Raw genomic sequence first — 23484 nt, forward strand, 5'->3', positions numbered from 1 at the left:
AAAGCAAGTGGAGGCACAAAACAGATTGATGCCTTTGCTGTTCGAGACACGAGAGTGTTGCATAAATTCTTGCGGTCCAAGCGTTTGCTAAATTTTAATAATGAAAAATTGCTCCACTGCTGCCCAGCAGTCGTACGCTCTATGCATATACCTTATCCTTCTCTGCAGTTGTTTTTTTCCATTTATCTTTATTTGGCTCCACTTGATACTTTTTTTTATTGGTATGACAAGAATATTATAAGACTTACAACCATACAGTATAAAAAGTCTGTAATTGCAAAAAAGCAAACTGATATTTTTAACCAACTTTTAGCTTAGCAACAATAACTAGGCACGGCAGGCCTGTCAGCTTTGGGTTCCTACACATATTAAAGTGCTGCGTAAGGGGCTGTTGTAAGAGCGATACTCGGCATTTAAAGCGTATAGAGGGTGGTGGGGTTTTGTTCAGCCTTTACAAAAATTATCAACGGGTGATTTGTTTTTGGGACATTTAGCTTTATCCTCACTTTCATAGCATAATGTCATGTATGTAGACAAAAAGTTCAAACAACTAAAGCCGCTCACGTTTAATTAGCTCATTAGCCACAGCTGAAGAATTATTTTTACCTCCCTTTATGAAATTATAAAAATCTATAATTGCTATGAATTTTGATTGGTTATGGTGCTCATTAACATTATAAATTGCGTTACATTCAGTGTCAGCATGGAAAGCTTGACAGGCCAGAAGAAGGAAGGAAAAAGTCAGTTTTCTCCCACACTGAATGGTCAGATGTTTTGGATGAGGCTAAACAAGAAAAAAAAAATGCAGACTATCAGCTTATTCACCAGCAGTAGATATATTACGGCTGTGGTGCTGAGCAGACCGCAGCTATCTGTCCCATCAGTTTGGGCAGCAGTTGGTTCCTGATTCCAAGCTGAGCCTTTACTTCTCCAGTAGAGATTGAATTGTATGAAGTGGCAGTCTTTACCTATTTTCTACTGTATCCTCTGGCACCCCAAACAGAGAAAAGTGTGAAACATTCTCCTCTTGTTCAACCTTTTCATACATCCTCCACCCTACAAAATGTCAGCAGCCTTGTTAACACAGATACTGACATGCTTTTGCCCGGTTGTTGTCCCGGCTGCAGCAGTTGTCTCAGTAACTAAGTTGGAAGGAGTCATGGCGATAACAGACAGATCACATCCTTAAGTTTTGCACCTTACAGCCAAAGAAACTTTAGACATAAACAAAATTGTGCATTCCAAGTTGTGATCCCTCTTTTGCCCCTCCTGCAGAGATAAAGCCCCCGCCTCCTCAGAGCAGACGAAACACCTTGAGCTGTCTGAAAGGAGCAGAGCCCAGCATACTACTCAGTACCTCGACGCCAGACAGCATAAGCATCATTCCCAGCACTGAGGTGGCGTCTCAGCTCAGCTCCCCAGCTGCGGGGCCATCGCGGAGCGACACGTCAGGTTGCCATGGGCGACGGGGGATGATGCAGGCTATAAAGAATGAGAGGCGTGCCTCCAAGGTGAGAGTGATGAGTGGAGCTGAGTGCTTGTCAGGTGATTTAAGGTGCACTTGTTTCAGTGCTCCAAGACATGTTGTAGATAAATGCACTCAGGAGTAGGAGTGGGCATCGAACCCTAAATACCAAAATGTGTCAGGTAACAAATTACCCAAAGCTGGCATTGAGTGCAAGATTCTTCATTTATTCTTTTATCAAACTGTTTTTATATGAATCATGTTTAATTTTTTAATATTACACATTTCTTGAGTGGCTGCTTTTGTTAAAACTAAACAACAACAACAACTTAATAGCTGGAAATCTTGTGTTTTTTGGTTTAACTTTCAACTCTCACCTTTTTGCAATGATGTAGAAGTACAGCGTGACATCGCTGAGGGGTGTGTTTGCAGGTGCAACAACAAAGCACACCTGTGACCACACCCAACCATATAGCATGCACGGTGACCTGATGAAGTTGGGTCTTTAGCCACTAGATGTTCCAGTATGTTCACCAGCTTGTCGTTAACGCTGCTGTTTGGTGCAGATAGTTTCAAGTGTCTCCTCTGAAAGGGTTAAAAGACCTTATGTTATCAAGTCCTGCCAGACACAAAAAAGTTTGAAGTTTTGCCGGAGCCACAGAGTGCTCAGAGGGTGCTCAGCGGTGGCTTCACTGAATTTAAATTTATATTGGATGGAGACCAAAGCACTCTATACCTATATCAGAAATTAAAATCCCAGTAGAAGTCACAAACTAACAAGGAAATTAAAAGACATCAATCTATGTATGATGTATGTATTTCAATTAGAGAGCATTCAAGAAGCTTAACCACTTGAGAAATGTATTTTAATTGTTACTAAATAGAAGAAAGTACATGTTTTTACTCATTATTTTAATTTTAAAATGGCTCTTTCTATCTTCAGGTCCTGGGAATTGTCTTCTTCCTCTTCCTCATCATGTGGTGTCCCTTCTTCATCACCAATGTCACCTTCGTCCTGTGCCGGGGCTCCTGCAACGAGTCGCTACTTCACGACCTCCTCAACGTCTTCGTCTGGGTGGGCTACATCTCCTCTGGGGTCAACCCTCTGGTCTACACCCTCTTCAATAAGACCTACAGGAGAGCGTTCTCCAGCTACATCAGGTGCCAGTACAAAGTGGGGGCCAATGCAGCTGGACAGAGTTGCAAAACCCTCCTGGTCCCCCCGCCGTGCCCGTCGCACGCCGTGACACCTCTCCTGATGGGCAGTCATGGGAAAGCAGGCGTGGACCGCAATAGTAACTGTCGCAACGGCGGTAGGGGGGATAACGGGAGGCTGACAGTGGACCCCGAGGACATGACAGATGACGAGACACAAATCGGAATAGTGTCACAGAGCCTCTCCGAATGCCACAACATCGGCATGCTTTCCGAAACAGAGCCGGAAACTGAGGTGGAGCAGGAGCTGTCTCTCATCAGCTACAGCCCAGCCTCCAGAGAACACACAAGCAGCGTGTGATTGCGTTCTTTTTGTTGTTTTATGTCGTCTTTTTAACCTTCAGGCGCTGGGCTGAGCAACGTTTTCGACGAGCTGGTGCTGGGAGCCTACAGCGTTTTTTTTTATTGGCTGTAAGTGGGTGCTGTTATTGTAAAAGGACTAGTCTCAGATAAGGAGCCTTAACCCCACACTGAAGTGCACTACTTACAACGTGTTAGAGAAGTCAGATTTTAACCTCTGAGATGAAAAGGCGTGATTTTCCACAACAGTTTTGAAATGAAAGCCAACATTTCAGACGTATTTGTTTTCTATGTGGTGTCAAATTGTTGGTTTTCATTCCACAAAATGGAGAATAAAAGCATTAAGCTGTGTCAGAAAATGTGGTGTACTTCATGGGGACTAAGGTACCAGCTGAGATCCAGACAGGGACGAAGCGTACATGACAAGAGACAGTCAGTAAAGAGCTTATTGTCATTGTTAACCTGGTATGAAGTCAAAAGGCCCTCAATGGAGTCCCACTGATGCAGGTTAAAGAGTCAAGCGCCAGCCGTTGAAGTCAACGGGGTCAAACTACGACTTCAAGCCTTCACACAGTCACAATGCAGTCCGAGCTTTATGTGGATTCTCTCCACACCAAAGCAAACTAAACCAAATCTATTTTTGTGCCGGTCAAGCTTGATAACAACAGTCAAAAAATATAGCTGAATGAACCTTTCCAGCATGTATAATCAAACTATTCAGCCGACAGAAATGGGATTTTTCTCTAAAGGAAACTTTCTCAAGGCTGCAGTCAAACGTTTGTCTGGAAAGGACACGAGATGAAGGAATGTACAACGACCACACTGGTCTCTGGTGGACTCACAGTGCCATCTGGTGGTCGCATGACGCAGAGAGGATGCTTCCCCTTTGGATTTGAACAAGGGGGCTAAAAAGAGCTAAAAGCATGGCACAGGCCTTTGTTCCAACACAACTGTCAGGCTCTTGCTTGCGTTGATCAATATAAACCACTTTGGAAAGAATAAAAGCCCCAACTTCCAATAGGTTTTTACTGAGAACAATTAATACATTTAAAATAAAAGGGAGAAACCTAAAGGTAAAAGTTTTTAATATAACAGTGCACAAAAGGTTCCTAAGATATAATTCTTAAAAACAACAAAATATATAGATTTTATGACATCAGCCACAGCTTGCTATCATTCGTTTGGTCCGTTAAGTCTCATAAAACAACTCCAAGATCTTCCTCAGCTGTGATCAAATCACACATACCTTTTATTTTCCCAACATTGGGATAACATTTGACCAACCAGCTCTTACTGGTTTCACCATATGCAGTAAATCCATTCACTGATGAATAAGTAAAAGGAAACTAATAAAGGATTTTAAGGTTTGAATCAAATTAAAGCGCCGATTGCACATGTATGTAAGGTAAATTCAGTTTATGCATCTTTAAATTTGTTGTTCCACACGTCTATCCAGCTGTTAGCAAGCTACTTAATATACATATCGTATTATCAGATGACATATCAGAATATTTACATCATCTGCGGGTATAAATGTGGGCTGTTTTTAGATTCAGAGCGTCATCTCTGACGGACACATTCCTGATTGAACAAGAAGTTCTCCGTCATTTACTTTTTGGGAATTGATGGATTTTTATTCAAGGTCAGCCATTACATCAGTCCTTTTCCCTCCAAAAACCCCTCAGCTGCATGATTTCCAGTCATGCTACGGGCCAGAATTTACTAAGACAACACAGTGAAAGCCAAAGAAGACAGAAAGAAGATTTAAGCTTAAATTTAGGTGATGGGCCTGTTGCCTGTATGCTCCGATGATATTTTTTTAGAGAGCAAAGCCTGCCAATATCTCCACCAGATAGTCACAAACTCTAAATCTTTCATCTGTGACTGCTTCACAATCAGTCACCATAACCCAGAGTGCGACTCAAAAGACCAAACACCTTTAGATTTCAATCTGTCGCATAAAACGGACAGAAAGTCGATACGCTAAGAGACAGACCCCTGACTCCATCAAGACAGGTCACCAACCCTCACAGCCCCTGTATCGCTGATTTTCTCGCCCTCCCTCCCTCCCTCCTGACATTTTATTGACATCTGACAGGCGGCCTAATTCCTCCACACTGCATCTCCATCAGCTGAAATATCTGCAATACACTGCCTTAGAAAAAGATTAAATGTTGTGTGGATTTAAAAAGGGAACAAGTCATGGTGGCAAATTTTGATTTCTTAACAACAAAATCACCTCTTAAGAGATAATATAGGAGATAAAACCTGGAACTCGTATGTATTTAGAGATTTACTTCGTAGGTTGAGCTCAATAAAGCTGAATGGTTGTGTCGTAAAGGAACATTTAGAAAAGGGATGTTTTAAGGCATCACTTAAAGGTGCACTCCAGCAATTTTACACATTCACATTTGAAGTACTAATATTTTTTTCTGCGGTGAGTTTGAGACTTTTTTTATACAGAAAGCCTAGTTTGAAACTGGAGGTTTGAAAGATGTGGGCATTTAGGAGGCTGGGAGGGGGTTAAATGAAAAATGCTATTCATTTGCATTATGGGAATTGTAGTGTTTTTAGAGAGTGACCCATACTAGATATTAAAAGTCAGGATATCACAGCCTCTGCTGCTTTGATTTTGACCAATCTTTGTTTAAATTGTCTCTTTATACTCCCTTAACTATATGGAAGTGCAATACTAAATTGCTGGAGTGCCCCTTTAAATGCCAAAAAAAAAAAAAGCCAAACACTGAATAATTAATTTCTGAGTTTTCGTTCCAGGCAAGATATAGTTTTTATCAAAGTATTTTCCCCCAGTGATCAATATTTAATTTAGTAATAATATCCCGTGAGCAACAAGACAGCCAGAATTACAAACACCTGAATGTAAACCCCATTTTTACCCACAAAGCCTCCCTTCAATGTCAAGAAGTAAAGGTGAAAACCTGCAGTGGACCAATCAAATCCAGAGCCTGAGGTCTGCAGCCAACTCTGCATACAGTTAGAATGAAACAGAAGAACTGGGAGTCACTTCATTCTAATTTTATGCACCTCTGTGTAATTTATCCAATGTATCCTACAGACGTACACGGTGGTCAGTCGCACCACTTTTCTCTCCACAAGGAGAGGTCTACATGAGCTAATGTTGGCAAACCAGCACCAAGGTTTGACCCACACATATTGTGCATGTTTGAAGTGATGTTCAAAAGGTCCTCTCTGCCTCACTTAGTTTTTCATTTTCTTTTTAGTTCTTTCTTTTAAAAAGTTTGAAGGAATGAAGCAGCGCATTAAGGAAAGAAAGAACAAAGAGCAATCAACAAAAATGAACATTGTGAACAGCTTGCAATTCCTGCAGGCATTTCATCTGCAAAATACCAACATAAACAAACATAAATAAAAGAAAAACAGAAAAAAAAAATGGAGAAGAGAGGACTCTCTGAACTTAGGTGAATGGGCCATGTTGGATCCACCCAAAGTGTGGGCAAGCAAAGAGCTAAAGCCAGGCCAGCCAACTCAGTATGTCGCAATGTAATAAATGTTTCCCGTGTACCTGTGTGTGTACCAGGCCTGGCTCAAATTGCTGTCTGAGATTGATTCAGTCATTTTTGGGGGTTTTTTTATTGATTGTGTCCGGCACAATGGATTGAATCAGGTTGTCCCTGAAGATGCCAATCCTGTCCGGCTCGCGGTCCGGAAAGATGAAAGCAATCACTCTGAGAAAGTATCTGGAAGGATTTCAACAAATAATTTCGATCCGGGTCTGGTGTGTATAGAAATAGTTGGAGCCGTTTATTGACAGAGTTTCGGTTCAAAACATCTGAGGAGGCCTGATTTTCCTCCTCCAGGACTACTTTTTGTTTCTAGGCTTTTTGTAAAAACTACTCCAGATAATTATGTAGTGCATTTACAATTGGTCTAACTCTATGAGTGAGATGTTTCGTGCCCAAACAAATCTAAGCATATGCACAAGCTTGATCCAAAAAGTGGCTTTATGAAACATTTTGTTACTAAGTATGGATCAATATCAATTTGTATTTCCAGTGAAGCCACATCAGAAATTTCGATTTAGTGAAATGCACTCATTCGTTTTCTTGTCGAGACTTGAGAGAGCGAGCGATACCACTCTTATGTGTGTCTGTTCCCAATATGAGCCAGGAGACGGTTAGCCTAGCTTAGCATAAACACTGGAAGCAGGGGGAAACAGCTAGCCTGGCTCTCTTCCAAGGTTAAACACACACACACACACACACACATATATATATATATATATATATATATATATATATTGTTTGTCTCCTAAAACTGACATGTGGTGGTTTCATGGGGAGTTTTGTCATGGAACTATTTTTAAAATATTACCCTCAGTAAAACCTGTCATTTTTGCACATGTATGAATTAAACAAACAATAGAAATGTTGTTAATTAGTGAGCTCTGGAAGAGCTGGTAGGCAGATTTTCTTACCTGTGGGCTAACTGTTTCCCTGTGCCTCCAGTGTTTATGCTAAGCTAAGCTAAACAACTGCTCATATTTATCAATCCTCTGATCAAACTGAAAAAGTGTACAAGTCAGTTGTACCTTACTGCATAAACTGCAACACTTACTGTCAACCACAAAATAAGTCACTAATGGTTCATAGCAAAGTCAAAGAATGTGCGAGATATAAAAGGTGGATTTTTCTAGAAGTGATACGTTTGACTCAAAAGAACTCACAAGATCCGACAGTTTTAACGTCTAAATGTTAAAAAAGTAAAGTTAAAAGTCAACTAGCTGGCTTTCATAAGGCAAGCAAACTTTCTTTCCCGAGCTGTCTTTTAACCCTGCAGCTGTCTCATCCGTCTTCCCAAATAACTCTGTTTAGGAAGACGGATAACTCTCTCTCTTCAGCAACTCTGTCACTAAACGGCTCTGAGAAATAGCCAGAGCTGCAGGTTGTTCAAGAGTTTGGCAAACCCGACTTCTCCGGTGCACTTCTCCGGTGCACCTTCCCTTGAACCCGAGGTGTCGCCACCCTCTGATGCTCGTCTGCATCGACCCGGATCGGCTGTCTGGTTTGTCTCGCTCTTGTATGATCCGGCGCTCGTGGGTTAGCTCTCTCTTTTTATGTGTTGAACCTTCTTCTGTTATGCAGTGGCTGTTTTTATTTTTTTTATATACCATTTTAATTGTGAATGTTTGTCTACGACACATCTTCTTAAGTTTATACAACGATTACGCTATCATCCACACAATGTATATTTTCTTTTTTTTTTCTGTGTGATGCTGCTATTTATTTATTAAAATATTATACTAATGTGTGGACAATTGTCTTATTTGTACTTAAACCACGTGGTTAATGGCTTTTATGAAGTCTCTAGACTAGAGGACCAGACTCTCCTGTGAAACGCCTTAAAAACAATGGTGGTGTTTAAATGCAGCCGTTGTTTCTTTTTTACATTTAAATAGCATCCAGCTCCCTCTGAGTGAACCTTTCTTTCAAACCACAGAGCAGCAGTACAACAATCCCCCTGGTAAAAGTTACTGAACTGCTTAGCATTCCTCCCCTCTGATGATTACACACCTAGCTGTGTAATTTGGGGAATTTGATAATAACAGTATAGGTCTCCAGCTCCCTGCACTGGCTACTCAGTCCACTCTGCTATTATGTTCTTTTCTCTTACAAACATCTGACAATCAGAGGCAGCTTTTATCTAAAGTGCTTCATGGTGCCATGAAAAGAGCTGAACCTGGAGCTAATTAAACCCTTATCCTCGGCTGTGTTACGGTGTCATGCTCTACCCACTGAGCCGTGCAGGAAACCCTCATGTTATGAGTGCTTTACCCCACGCTGGCAAAGAGAGGTGTGCATTTTCTTTTAACATATGAACCACTCGGTTTCATACAGGTGTGCTTAAAATAGAGCATTTTGTTCCATTCTAAAAGAATTAAGTGGGGTCATGTGACATTTATGTAAGAGTTTCAGAGGACTTGATTGGTTAAAGAGGCACAAAGCGTCATAGCTAGTGTTTAATTGCACAAAATGACCATATTAGGTCAGAAATGACTAATGATTTCTTACAAGATACACTTCAGTCAAGTTTAAAGAGTCTTCAAACCTTTCCAGCTGTTCAGTGATGAATGACGTTGCTGTACGCAAGTCTGTGAGCCCCAAAGGTAACAATTAAATACACTTTTGTTACATATGTTTGTATTCTTATTTACAATTCAGTGACACCTCTTCACCTCTGCTGTGATGTTTGTCCCTTAAACTCTACATAAAACCTATACTTATAATTCTGTGTTGTAAAAAACCTTGACTTCATTCATTAACAGGCCACAGATATGGTAACAGAGGTAGATAACAGTCATAAGTTACTTACTGCACCTTTAAAAAAAAAGGCAGAGATCCTGTGCTATACAGCCACACACTGCTTAACAACCAGGTGTGGTTACCACAAGGTGGCACCACAGTAACTCAAAGCATACCATCACAATCAACAACAAACTACCACAAAGCTCTCTGGAAGTCCCACAAAGCACCACAGATGAGAGTAAACACAATGCGACAGTTTCCTGCAGTACTTTGTCTATAAGGTTTTTCTATGCATTAGATCCAGGATGTTTCTTTCCTGGGGGGTGACTCTGATCTTGAACTCTTTATGCCATATAACATATATAAGCTGCATGGTATTATATTGTATAATGATGAGTTTAAAGGGATCTCTCTCCACGGAGAGCGTCCACATGCGTTTGTTTTGCAGCCTCATTAAAATCAGCACCATGGACAGAGACAGACCCCGAGCAGCCAGCGACCTGCAGGAGCAGAAACACAAAGCAACAGCGCCGCTGAGTGGCGAAGCTACAGAACTGCACAGTAACCTGTGGCGGCCGCACAGCACTGTACACTTAATTATTCAAGAAACATGTGCAGTTATAGTTTCCCTCGAGATTTGAATAGACCTACAAGTTGTACACGGTGTTGATGTAGGGTTTTGTAGTTCCAGAGTGAAGAGTTCACTCACATCCATATTGAATATACAGTACACGTATTTGCAATAATTTTTATTAAGTGCAATGTTATTTTTCAAATGTTTCTGATAAATTAGACTTTATTTATTCATTTCTACACGTTAAAATGTGTTCAAATACACTTTAAAATGCACATTTCGGATCCCACACAATTTAAATCAACTGCGTCCTAGAATAAACCCTTTATATTGTCACATTATCTACTGCGCGTATAATCATATGGTTGGAATGACGCCAGTGAAATTAACTGGTTTATTAGCTGTAATGAAAAATAAATAAATTATAATTTTTTCACTTTCAGTTCATTAATTAAATCAAATGAGCCTCCACATGTGTTTACATGTAAGTGTCACATTCCCACAGGCCTGCAGCGGCTCTGCCCGCTCACCCATGCTGCTCGGTGGGAGAGTGGGTGGTGGTCTCGGCTATCACCGTCAAAAGTCGCCGCTCTTCGGAGGCGCATGCGCCGTTACACCGATTTGCTGCAGCTCCCTGGTTCGTCTGAGCTGCGTCAAGCACGCAGGAGGTACCACTAGAAATAGCAGCAGTTAAGGCATTGAGCGTTCAACATAAAGCTAACTAGAAACAAACCCTCACTTCAGCTGTAATATTGTAGCAAAAAATACATTTACAAGCTAAAAGTGAGAAATTAAGTGAAGTTTATGGTTTGAAATTTTAATCGACAAACAAAAATAACTAATGCTGGTGTATTAAAGTGCATTAATTTTACCCAGTTGTACCTAATAAACTAGCAACTTGAGTGTATATCTTCAATAAGAACATAGACTATTACAAGGGAATGGGTTTAATGTTATATTTTAGTGCACAAAAAGTGGTTAGAGATAGCAGGAAATACACATCCACTGTGTGCAAGACCTTTTGTTAGTAATATTTAATTTATTTATACAAAATCATATTTAATTTCATTTAACAGCCACAATACAGATACAGCATGCAGCAATAATATATAGGGCGTCCAGCCGAAAGTTAAGCTTTTAAATTAAGATTTTACTTATTTTACTAAATTATTATTAAGGATACAACAGTAGCAATAATTAGAAAACATTTAGTTTAAAGATTCTTCTGTGTGGTAACTTTTAATCGAGACTCTTATTTTGAAATGCCAATCGGAAGTGGTGTGCCTTTACGACAGGCTGCAGCTTGACGCTCTCCAGGTCGACGGACGCTGCCTTGGAAACGACATAAATCCAGTCCACGCAGCTGGGTTGCGAGCAGGGACCCAGATTTCCTCACTTCAAAGGGTTCTCTCCTCCTCTTCCTCCTCCTCCTCCTCCTTCACCATTACCACCTCCTCCCCCTCTCTCTCTCTCTCTCTCTCTCTCTCTCTCCATCCCTCCATCGAGCTGCGAACATGGACGACCTGGACTGAAATGCAGCGCCGGAGAGAAGCAAACGGAGAGAGAGAAGCATTTTAAATAAGCGAGAGAAGGAAGAAGAAGAGGAAAAGAAGAAGAAGAAGAAGAAGGTGACGGGAGAGACTGCAGACAGGTAAAATCTGAGCGCATTTCTAAATCGGCTTTTGCATGTGACAGCAGCATGTCTCCTATTGGGGGAGGTTGGGGGGGGAGTGAGGTGCACGTACAGGGGGAGAGAGAGAGAGAGAGAGAGGAGAGAGGGGGGGGGGGGGGGGGGGAGGGTGCGTTTGTTATTGTTATTGCATCGCGCGCACACACGCAGAAAACACAATGCACGGGCTCACTTATAGAGAGGAAGCTGCTTATTAATTAGAGCCCATTCATCCGCAGACAGACAGGTTTCCACTCCCCTCCTCTCTCTCTCTCTCTCTCTCCCCCCCCTCTCTCCCCTTCCTCTGTCATCGTGACCGTTTTTTTTTTTTTTTTTTTTTTTTGTCAGGTGTGTCTCGGCTCCTCGCTCTGCACACACAAAATGTCACCATGTTGGTTGTGTGTGTGTGTTGTGTGTCATAGGATTTGGGCAGAGGAGCGAAGCCTGTTGGGCTGCATGTCGACCAGAAAGAGAGCAATGGGGCTTATGCAGGAGGCGTGCAGAGGATTAGTCTGTGTCTCTGTCTTAAATAGCCCGTTTTTCATACGGAGTTCAGTTCAGAGATGGTGTGTCTTACACCACAGAATGAATGGGGCTTCTGAAATAGGTGTAAAATGAGTGATTTCTCACACACATTTTGTGTTCACGTCAACCACAATGCCACAACTCAATGGTGAGCAGCTTGTTGTTGCTCCTGTTGCTTACCTCTAGCTTGTTGATTGCTTGCAACGTATTGCCTTTAGTGCTGCTGAGCTCTGAATCCAGGTAACCTCAGCCACCTGGTGGGATTGTAATACCTACACATGATGTTTTACAGGAGCTAATGGACAAATCATAAAGTGTATAGTGTGTGTGGGGGGGGACGGGGGAGACATCGAGCACTCGTCTGTTTAAAATGACCAGACACAAACACAGAGAAGTAATCCAGTATTGTATTTTGATCTTTAATGTAAATGTTTAAGCCATTTATTAAGGAAAAAATCCCCAAACTCCCTGATTTCTGTTTTCATTTGAATGTGTTTGGGGTTTAATCAGACAAAACAAGCAATATTTAAGATTTTGATGGGCATGTTTTCACAATTTTCTGACGTTTTGTAGACCAAACCATTAAATTAGCGTCAGGTTTACCAGTTATGATTGTTAGTTTCGTTCATCAGAGCAGTTCTTCTACACTGTCGTGTCACTATTTCATTCTTCTAAACCTCCGTCGGCTGATCTGACTCAAATTAAAGTTAGGAATTGTTTAGTTTTGGGGTTTAAATAGAGCATCATCATTCGTTGAACACTTAGAGGGAAGGTTAATGTAATAACTCATTCAACAGGTTGGTGGTTCAAACCTCTTTCATGGCAAGTCGCTGCCTTGTAAGAGTCTTTCCCAGCTCCAGTATTCCCACTCTGGATTTCAAATCAGCCCAGTTTTTGTTTTAATTTGAGCTTTTAAAGCTTCAGTAGGTAACTTTTATGAACAAAAACAACCAATCACAGCTTGAAAGACAGTTGAAGGTTGAGTCTCATTCCCAGGGTGTCAGGTACATCGACTGTCTTCAAGCCTCCAACTCAAAGCCGTCTTCATATCTCTCTTGGCTCTGATTGGTTGTTTTCGTTCAGGCCCGGTGGATTCTTGCCATTAGAAGCGCTGGAACGAGCCAGAAGAAGCTGATTTTATTCACAGATTGTCTGTCTCGTGTTCTACTGTCAGGATACAGTGAAAGTTAAAGCAAATATGACTGAAAGTTCGTTTTGTAAAAGTTACCTACTGCAGCTTTAAACCAATGATCTGCTTGTAACACCAGTTAGGGGTTGTTTTTACGTGTAGAGGAGGCTTCTAACAGTTTACATTTTTTGTTTAACCTTTTATTTCACCAGGTAAAAACCAGTCAAACAGACATACAAGCCTCAAAGTGAACCTGACACACAATTAATATTAGAACTGGATAAACTGTATAGTGAACGTTAGGGCCACTGCCATTTAAAACTGTTCTTATTTAACATTTAACCTCTGAGAAAAACCATTCACCAACATTAACAAATATACTAAAGTCCAATTCTGTGAACAGCAAGTGAGTCTTTTCAAGTCTAGACTCCAGCCTGGGTGAACAGTGATTAGATAATAGGTTTCCTTTTTGTGTGTGTGTGTGTGTGTGTGTGTGTGTGTGTGTGTGTGTGTGTGTGTGTGTGAAAGAGAGCTGCTGTACAGTACAGAGTTGTATTCATAAGAGAGAGTGCTCAGACAAGCTTGCGCTGATTCCTTACATAAGCGAATCATCGAGGAAGGAAGGGGAAGAAGGCTGAGCGCTAAATAAGCATGAAGGCTCAAACAGAGCACACACACACACACAAAAACACACACACACACACACACACACACACACAGAGTAACTTAACCGAGTGTGAAGCAAAGACAAAGGAGGGGTGATGCTGTGCTGGTTGACAAAGGCATGTTTTCTGCTGAGGGCACAAAGGGCATTTTTCTGTTTTGTTTTTTTTAAGCGCTTTTTTAGACGTACACTTTCCATTTTTTTACCCTAAAGAATTTCTAGTTTGCTTAAATTTACATATTATTTCTCCTCTGCCTCATCCACACACACACACACACACACACACACACACACACACACACACACACAGTAGGGATTAGTAGTGATAATTCATTTTTAAAAGGTAAATACACTGAAGTGAGCACTTTGTTTTGAGGATGTTTGTTCCAAAATGAGATCAAAATATCGACGACTAACACATTTTCCTAACTAATTATGGGAAATATGTTTATCCACTTTCTTGTGGAAGTTATATAAGAGGATTAATACCACTCCCATGTCTGTACGGGAGGATGAAGCTACAGCTAGCAGGGGATTAACTCAGCTAAACAACAACTAACCAATCACAACTTGTTGTTTTATATTTCTGTTTGTTTGCAGATTAAACAAACAATTATTAAACGTTTGAGGTGAGTCTCTATGCGAGGCTAAGCTAATCACCTGCTGGCCCTAGGTTCATATTTAGTCTACAGACATGGAAAGGGTATCTGTCTTAACATTAAACTCTCTTAAAATGAACTTACTTCCGGAAATTATAAGCTATTGGTTTGTGAAATGTCAAAAATAATGACATATCCTCATCATATGTAAGCAGAGCCAGCACAACATCTTGAAATTACTCACTGAGTCGGACCAAAAGCCGAAAAAAAATCCAAAGTAAAACATTTCAAAATGATCCTTTTGGTTTAATAAATTACCAAAAGTTGGAATCTGTTAATTATTTGTTGCCCAATTAAAGGAGTTCTGTTTCAGCAGGTTGTTTTTGGGGTCAACAATGAATACAGTAATAGTTTAGAGGAGATAATTGGCTCTGGTTTTAAATACATTTCAGTCTTGCCGATAATCAGTTTGAACAGCGTTACCGGTCGTTCAGCGAGGAACACTTTCTGGATGTTTTTATTCCAGGACAGTGCGCCCTTTTTTATTTTAGTATCAAACAAGCCTGATCACTTTGGTCTGTCTCTTCTCGCTTCACTCGTCTGTGTTTCTTTCTGACGCAAGGTGGTTGTTCTGAAGCTCTCGTCATTCTTTCCCCCGGTGTAAATACAACTTATTGCCTCCCCGCAGCACTCCTGTGGATTTTCCAGTGGATTTCATCGACCTGAAAAGTAAAAAAGGTTGATGGGAACATCAGGTTAGCTTTGGTGATTGTTATGCTTGTACTTGAGGTTTAGGCTCTTAGTCTCACCACTCCAAGGAGTAAAATGCATAAAACATCCACTGTATAATAAAAAAAACGGATCCCAGCCAACCTGAAAACAACCTTCCATCTTGAATGTTTCTGTGTGGTTTCGTCTGCCAGCACTTTGTTGGAGATTTAAAAGCTACCGGTTTACTCTGAGCTGCTACCATGCTCACACACTGAGGATGATTAGGATTCCAGAGGTAAGCGGTGTGTTTTTTACAGTAATCTGTATTTCAGGAGTCAACTGTTCAAGAGTGCCTCTGTCCCTGGATAGAGGGCACTTTATGATTATACGTTTTCCAGATGCATGGACGTTTTCTTCCCTCCTCTTCCTCCCCGAGGAGCTTGTTCTGTTACTGAGCCTCCTGTCTCTTCTTCAGCCTCCTCTTTGAACCAGATCTGGTGGATTTTTTAAACGTTTCCAGGTGAAGGGAAGCTGGATTTGATTGTATGTTTCAAACAGATCTCTGCCTTCCTTTTTGGACTTTCTCTTCGAACACATGTTCGGTGCGTCTCGTTGCGGCTAATGGTTTGAATTAACTCTGAAAATACACAGCAGCCTCTTCAGGGTGCACTCAGACTGAGTGATGTGGCCACTTAGAGATTCTCTGTGGGGCTATTCATAGTTTGAATAACCATCTGACACACTGAATAGGAACTGTCTGTCATGAGCCTTCCATACAGGATATTTCACTCTGTTCCCATTGAAAGATAGTATAGAAAGCCATAATGTCCGACTCCTCCAACTGAATGGGCTGAAAACACTTAGATTTCACCAAATTCTCTTAACATTTATCGTATTTTTCTACAAACTAAAACTTTTGCCATCATAATAACCTGAAAGATGCTTTAAATATGTACACAAAGTAACTTTAAATTGCCAAAATACAGATTTACTTTTTGCTTTTAGAAAAATTGATGTTTAGAATAGTTGCAGTAGAAAGTAATTCTGTTCTTCTGTACTGGTATCCCAGTTACAATCGGTATTCTGGAGTATGAATGCACCTTATCCAAACCTAAAACCCAAAGTAAACCTTTTTTTTGGGGGGTACATCCTCAACTGTTGAGGTGACTCAGTCGATACAGGAATGACAGATTTGCTAGTTTCGGGCGAGTCTAAGAAAAACCTGCACTAACGGATAGGACCAGAAACCTTGACAGTGTTATGATTATGTATCCAGGTGTATAAGCCAGGTTTCTCTGTATTCCATGTAGAGCTTCAGCTGAAATTATTGCCACTGTCAGTTCATCCGCCAGGTTTTATTTCACACACAATTGTGTAGTCTATAAAATGTCAGAAAATTATGAATTGCATTTTCCCAGAGCAGACATTGACACATATAGTCAGAAACCCAAATATATATTTAGAAAGCTGCCTTTAAAAATAGCAAACAGTTGTCAATCGAATAATCAAGTAATCATTTAAGCTGTAATTCCACGTAAACATCATCGACTGAACATGATCAGAACCAGATTGAGACTCAAAATCGGGATGTTTTTGTGCATGCAAACATTTTCACACTTCACTTTTGCTCAGTCTGCCTGATAAAACAAACTAGCAGATGGAAATGTTGCTACAGTGTTGATACAGTGAGTGATACAACATATTAGACTTATTTAGAGCGTAGTATTTACAGAAGATGCTGTTGATGCAGTAATAAACTGTCTTTAATACTGTAATTAATGTAGACACTCCAATGTTATTGAGGTGAGATGTTATAGCAGGAGTTGATCTGCATGTTAAAGACACAACCGAGCTTTAAAACCAACAATTCTCTCTGATTTTCTTTCTTATATCTTTCTGCTGATACTCCCATGTGCATGAATGCTCTCTTCCTTTTACCTACTGCTGGCAGCGCTGCCCAAGTCCATTTATTATAAAGTTACTTCTACATCACAACTCCTCAGGTACAGACAGGAAAGGAGGAAACTGTCCGGCATTATCGCTGTCAGTAAATGTGTTTTTTTTTCTTGCTTGCTGGGAACGTCGCCAGGCTGTGTTTTCCCCGGAATCTGCCGAGCGTATCATCGTTCTTCCACCTGGTCGTCTGACCTCACTGCTTTAACTGTGTCGGCTTTTGTTGTTTTACTCTCGGCAGGATGATGCGAAGTGCAAGCGAGGCCGGTCTATTGACGGCGTGGGTGTTAACACTGCACAATGACACTGATCAGCTCGCTGTGTACCTCCATCTGCGGCTGTGTGTGTGTGTGTGTGTGTGTGTGTTTTTTTTGTGTCTGTCTGTGCTTTGTGTGTCTCTCTAAGCCTAAAAGAGATTCTTTAATGCTGCTGCGTGACATTTATTTTTAAAAAGACACACACGACGCACAAATCTCTCAACATCTGTGTCTTTTTCTACCCTCCATATTTTCACACCACGCCCGAGGAAGTCAGCCTTACTCAGCAATTTCCACTCTCGTTTAGTGTCGGGGGCGATCGATAAGGCTGCCTCGCCGTGGCGACGGTTGCTAGGGGCAGCGTTTGGATGTTCACATGCGGGCGTTGCAGGCGGTTGTGTCGATGAAGCTGTCGATCCAGCGTTGGCCCCAAGCGTCAATTTGAGTGTGTGTGTGTGTGTGTGTGTGTGTGTGTGTGTGTGTGTGTGTGTGTGCTGTGTTAAGCAGTGTGATTAAAATGAGGGAAATGTAAATGGACGCTGGTATGACCACATCTTCAACATGATGCTTTTATCGATTCCTGTGGTGAAGCGGTGAGCTCTCGGTCCTCCGTTAACAGAGGGGGTCAGAGCTAGCCTTAAGGGTTCAGTGCCTGGCTCAGAGGCACTTCAGTTATAACCCTGAAATCTTGTTATACACACTTTGTACTAGCAAGTCTGTACACATAAATATGTATCTGTATGATGAGGATCTAACCTGTGATCAAAGGAAAAAATGCTGCTGAATTGCATTATGGGAAATGTAGGATCTGGTGCGATATCTTTTAAATTTTAAATCCGTCTCTCAGGAGTCGACCAGCTTAATGAAATAACAGTACACATATACTATACAGAAATACTTTTGATGATTGATTAATCATTAAAGGACCCGTGTGTAAGATTTGGTGGTACAGTTTGAAACTCCCTCGCTTTCACAGAGAAACTGCAGGGGCCACGAAATGCGCAAAAAACGCCAGTGTTTGCTTATTATTCTCTAAACATGGCAGTTCAACAATGGTGGCCTCCATTGAAGGCGACCCGCAGCATCTATAGGTAAAAACAGCTCATTCTAAGGTAACAACAACACAGTGATTCCTATGATCAGGTGGTTATACACTAATGAAAACATAGTTATGAATATTATATTCCATTTCTGCCGATAGATCTTCCTAAATGTTACACACTGCACCTTTTTAATTAATGTTTACTGATTCTAGCTTCTGAAATGTGCAGATTTGCTTAATCCTTTCGGGTTCCATATAATTTTTTTTGTTTTCTTTTGGACTGCTGGAACAAAAGCTATTTGAAGTCATTACCCTCATCGTTTAGAACTTTATAGATTAATAAATGATGAAAAAGAAAACAATCAATTACACCCCATCCAGTCCACATAGCCTCATTAACCAGAAATCATGTAACACGATGTCAGTAAACGGCACCAAGCAGGCTCAGGCTCACCAGCACAGTCGGTCTGTGGTGCTTTATACCACCGGGACCACAAAAGTAAGTGGAAGATGTAGCGTTGGCGAGCGAAGCTTCCCCCCTCACTGCTGCTTAGCAGACAGCTTGGATTTCACTCAAGTTTCAATTCCCTGCTTCCTGTGAGCAGAAGAGCTCCTACGCTGCAGCAGGATTTCATTTTAAAGAGCAAATCTGTGTTTTCTGTTACTGGAAGTTTGTTAGTCTCATTTGTTGCAGCTTTTTGATTAAGGCTGTTAAAACTGGTGTGTTTTTAGAATAATATTTCACTTGCAGATTTAAGTTGTCTCACACAACATGTTGAGCAGGAAAATCCCAAGCTGCTGTTTGCCTTTGAGTCTGTCAGAGAGCATTAAGTGATGGGGAAACTTGTCTGGGGAGTCAGTTGTGGAGCAGTCAATAAAGTAATCTCATGAGCTGCTTCAAGGCAAGACAGGCACGCACACCCATAACACACACACAGCTTTCAGTATGCTGAGCAATATGACAACATGTACCATCCCGTTTACACATTATATGAAGATATTTACTGCGAAACACTATGATTTGTTAGAGCATTTATATAGTGGCAGCTTTCCTTTAAACATATCTGGGGCTATTAGGCAATTGTGGGCAATTTTGCGGGTGAACAAGCAGGCCTCTTTAAATCAAAATTGTCTTTTATATGGTTTTTACATTATTATGATGAAATACTTTGATTTGTTGAGTTTTTAGTTATTGTCTTAACAAAAACAGACATTCTAGTTATTGGACACATTGATATTTTTTTTTATTTACTGTATATTCTGTAAAGTGAAGCCAACGCGGAAGTGTCTTAAACCTCATTCTATGTTAAGGCCAGCAGGGGGCAGCTCCATTGGTTGCAATAAAACATGATACCATACAGTCTTATGGAGAAATGAGCCGACTTCTCACTTGATTTATGAGTTCAGTAAACAATTTCCTAACGAGTTTATGGTCTCAATCTCTAGTTTCAAGTCTTCTTCCATACAGCATGATGTTCATTTAGTAAATGATGCTCCAATTTAGAGTAAAATAGACGATAAAGCAGTTTGGGCGTGGCTACCTTATGATTGACAAGTGTTTCTCAGTGAGTCAGTACCAGAATCTTGATCAGCACTGACGCGTGCAGCTATTGTTTTTCTGCTATGGATGAGTCGAAACTGCGCAGCCAATGAGAGCAGCTCAACTCACAGTACATCACCTCCGCTGCCTCCGACAAACTGTCACAACGACGACCATAACGCCAAACTCAAGGCTTCAGAACGGTTCTCCACAAACCAACAGGTGACGTCATCATATGTTCACACTTGGTTTAGAGAGATATTGTTGTTTTATTGTCGTTTTAAACGTAGAAAATGATTTATTTTGGCATCTTTACCAGCCAACAACTCTTAAGTATACTGGTTTCTGTGTCGGTCTCTGTCCCACCTCTCCAGTTTAAACTGGGAGCACATAAACTGGGACACTGTGACACATCGCATCACAGCTCTAATATGACCTGTCTCTCCCTGCCTTCATCCCAGTGCCCAGACCCTACTGTCCACTGACCCCGCACCAGTAGACCCAGTTTACCGTGTGTGTGTGTGTGTGTGTGTGTGTGTGTGTGTGTGTGTGTGTGGTGTGTGTGTGTGTGTGTGTGTGTGTGTGTGTGTGTGTGTGTGTGTGTCAGGGTCACATGGTTCTGCCGGATGACTTGTTGCAATCGTGCTGACGCCGACACATTTAATTGTGAGAGACGGGGTCACAGAGGGGCATGAGGAGGGTTCTCACGGCACGCAAACACTACACACACACACACACACATACACACACACACACACACACACACACACACACACAGTGGAGGGCTGAATGCAGTTCAAAAACATTTCATTCATTCTGTGGCTGACCTGTTTACCAACCACATTAGCAGAGAACAGAATAAAGCAGAATACAATATTAGCAGCAACCAATGCTACTTCCAGTTAGCCCCTAACCCTTGTTACTGAAGCCTTGTGCTGTTTTATTTACAGCCTTATTAAAAAATACCACATTCAGAGAAATGACACTGACCCATGAGCTGAGGTGAATAACAGCCTTTTAGTCAACAGTTCATCCTCATTAGAGAAACTTAAAGGTCCAGTGTGTTCCAGGATCTATTGGCAGAAATAGAGTGTAATATTTGTAGTGTATACTTACCTGAAAATAAGGTTTCTGTTTTTTAACAACACACTATGAAAATCGACTTTCAGCCTTAGCCTCTTCGCTAGCTTCAGATCCTGTAAGATATTAATCACAGCAAACAACAAGGCTCATTTATTGTAGAGCTAGTGTCTTTTTTTCACAGCATATCAGCTCAGATGTCACTGTCCTTGAACGCACCACCAAGGAGATGAACGTAACTTTTTAAAGACCGGGAAAAGCTCATTGATGGATTACCTGCAGAATTTGTGTGCTCTAGTGTGTTTAACTGAAACACATGGCTAGAAAAAAACGTTGGCACCCTTATAAAGTACACACTGGATTGTGTGGTTAATGAGCTGAAACAACGGGGGGACCATTATGCAGATTTAAAGCAGCATGAGGCAGGTTTAAATCCAGGTTTTATGGACCAACACCTCTTAGTAAAAAACGGATCCCAACAGCTGGGTAACATTGACTGACTGCGATTTAATACAAGACCAATACAGAAGCACAAAGTATTTATCCCACCTGAATCAGTTCACTTGTACTGTGTTCAATGTCAGTGTAACCCTGAATAAGGCCTGCAGTAACTGAATAATCGTGGTAAACCTCACCCATCTAATACACCAAGTAGATAAAAACAAATACCACTAATGAATTGCAAATACTATTTGACTGTCAGGTTGGTGTGTGTGTGTATGTATGTGTGTGTGTGTGTGTGTGTGTGTGTATGTATGTGCGAGTCTGTGTTTTTCTGCCTTTGGCTCTTTTGTCTCACATGTTTTATTCACCATTCATTAAAGTGGCTGTTTCATAACACTTAATCTGCATTCACCCTCAGTTAGGAGGTACTGTACACACACACACGTACAAGCACACACCAAGAGACAATAAAGTGACTGCGATCTTTTGCAGAACTTCATCGCCCCAAACTAAACTCTCGTCTGTCTCTCTCAGTCTTGCTCCGATCGCTTCATTATTCAGCCAAAAAAATGAAAATACTTCCAAAGAAACCATGACAACCGCTCCAGAGAGCCAAAAAAAAAAAAAAAGATAGAGAACGGAAGCAAGAGGCAAGTGTAAAATCTCTCGTCTCCTCTCGCTCCGTTTCGCATAATTTGTTTTTAGGGAGGATTAGTGCAAAAGAAGTGGGGAGGGGAGGGGGGAGGGGAGGGGAGGGGGGGGGAAGTGCCGTCGTAATTGTGATCATTTTGCACAAAGCTCCTCACCCAAGAGCATCAGTAAATACAGACATCAAAGAGAGAGATGAGGGAGATGGAGAGTTTAGGACAGAGGAAGAGGGTTTATAAGAGGAGGAGAAAAGGAGGCCAGGAGGAAGTGAGAGTCAGAGCAGTTGAAGGAGGAGGGGAGGGGGTGGTGTCAGGGTGAAGATGAAGCTGTAACCGGTTCAAATTTAAATGCTCTCTCTCGGTCTGGTTCGAGCGACGTCAAACCAAACCGTCGTCAAACAAAACAAGGCAGCTTTTCTTTTTCTTTTTTTTCAATGTGATTTTTCATACAGCTGAGAGCTCATTGCAGTTTTTTTTTTTTTCATTTTATTTTTTTTGTATCTGCTTTGTTCTGCTCTTCATTCGCTAACGCCTTTGTCGGCTGACATTTGGCGTACGACCAAGCCAAGAGCTTCCCGGGCCCGCAGAGCAAAACCAGAGTAATCCTGACTCAGAATAAAACATTATCTCTGTTTCACTGTGTTGGCTCACTTTCCTGTTTTCATAGCTGTGTGCGCTCACCGACTGTCAGTCAAGGCCTGGATTTACAGCCCTTACTGTTATATTACATGGATTTCAGACTGTTTGTTGTTAACTCAGTGAGGAGCTGGAAAAGCAGAGATGCAAAACTTGTCTTTCATGAAAAAGATCTTTTAGACCATTTTCCCTTCTCTGGTTTGGCAAAATTCACCCAACTGACATCTCAAAGGATAAAAACAACCCATATTTAGCAAATTCTCACCAATTAATACAATATTTCTGTCAAAGGCACAAGTAACCGAACATATATAACATAAGTTTCCAGCTGTTCTTTAAATAGTAGTTAACCATTACTAGTTTTAATTCTGGATTATCGATATTTTTGTAAAATATACTTGTTTTAAACAATCTACCTGCCCAAAAGACAATTTTTACTTTCCCCAATATAAATAGTTTGATGTATTCACAGATCTTAGTTGCCATGCAAGCGCGATTCTGTTTCCTCTTGTTATCCACCTCCTCTAACGCCACCCGACTGAACTCCGGGGGTAATTGAAATGCTCGCTTGCGCTTCAGCTCACAAACTGGACGAGTGGGTGTGAGGGTACTTAGAAAGCAGCGAGTGTCTAATGAAAAGATGCTTTCCAGTTGCATTCTGGGAAATGTAGGATCCAGTGTTTTTTTTGGAGCTTGATATCTCTGCCTCAGATTTTGGAGTACCACTTTTTCTTCTTTCAATGAAAAACA

At 41.1% G+C, this 23484-nt stretch overlaps 2 protein-coding genes across 7 annotated transcripts in view; both read left to right on the forward strand.

The window, feature by feature from the left end:
* htr2cl1 (5-hydroxytryptamine (serotonin) receptor 2C, G protein-coupled-like 1) overlaps positions 1–8276 on the forward strand; it is a 139306-nt gene extending 131030 nt beyond the window's left edge. For all 5 annotated transcript variants that reach the window (XM_051400457.1, XM_051400461.1, XM_051400460.1 and 2 more), the window contains 2 exons: positions 1276–1511; positions 2409–8276. In XM_051400457.1, the coding sequence (XP_051256417.1) occupies positions 1276–1511; positions 2409–2981 (809 nt within the window). In that variant the 3' untranslated portion in view covers positions 2982–8276. The remainder of the gene's footprint in view (positions 1–1275; positions 1512–2408) is intronic.
* Positions 8277–11118: 2842 nt separating this feature from the next.
* zgc:109889 (uncharacterized protein LOC553542 homolog) overlaps positions 11119–23484 on the forward strand; it is a 36356-nt gene continuing 23990 nt past the window's right edge. For both annotated transcript variants that reach the window (XM_051400463.1, XM_051400464.1), the window contains exon 1: positions 11119–11489. The gene's annotated coding sequence lies outside the window, so the exon portion shown is untranslated. The remainder of the gene's footprint in view (positions 11490–23484) is intronic.

Source organism: Dicentrarchus labrax, unplaced genomic scaffold (assembly GCF_905237075.1).
Source record: "Dicentrarchus labrax unplaced genomic scaffold, dlabrax2021, whole genome shotgun sequence".
Taxonomy (NCBI): domain Eukaryota; kingdom Metazoa; phylum Chordata; class Actinopteri; family Moronidae; genus Dicentrarchus; species Dicentrarchus labrax.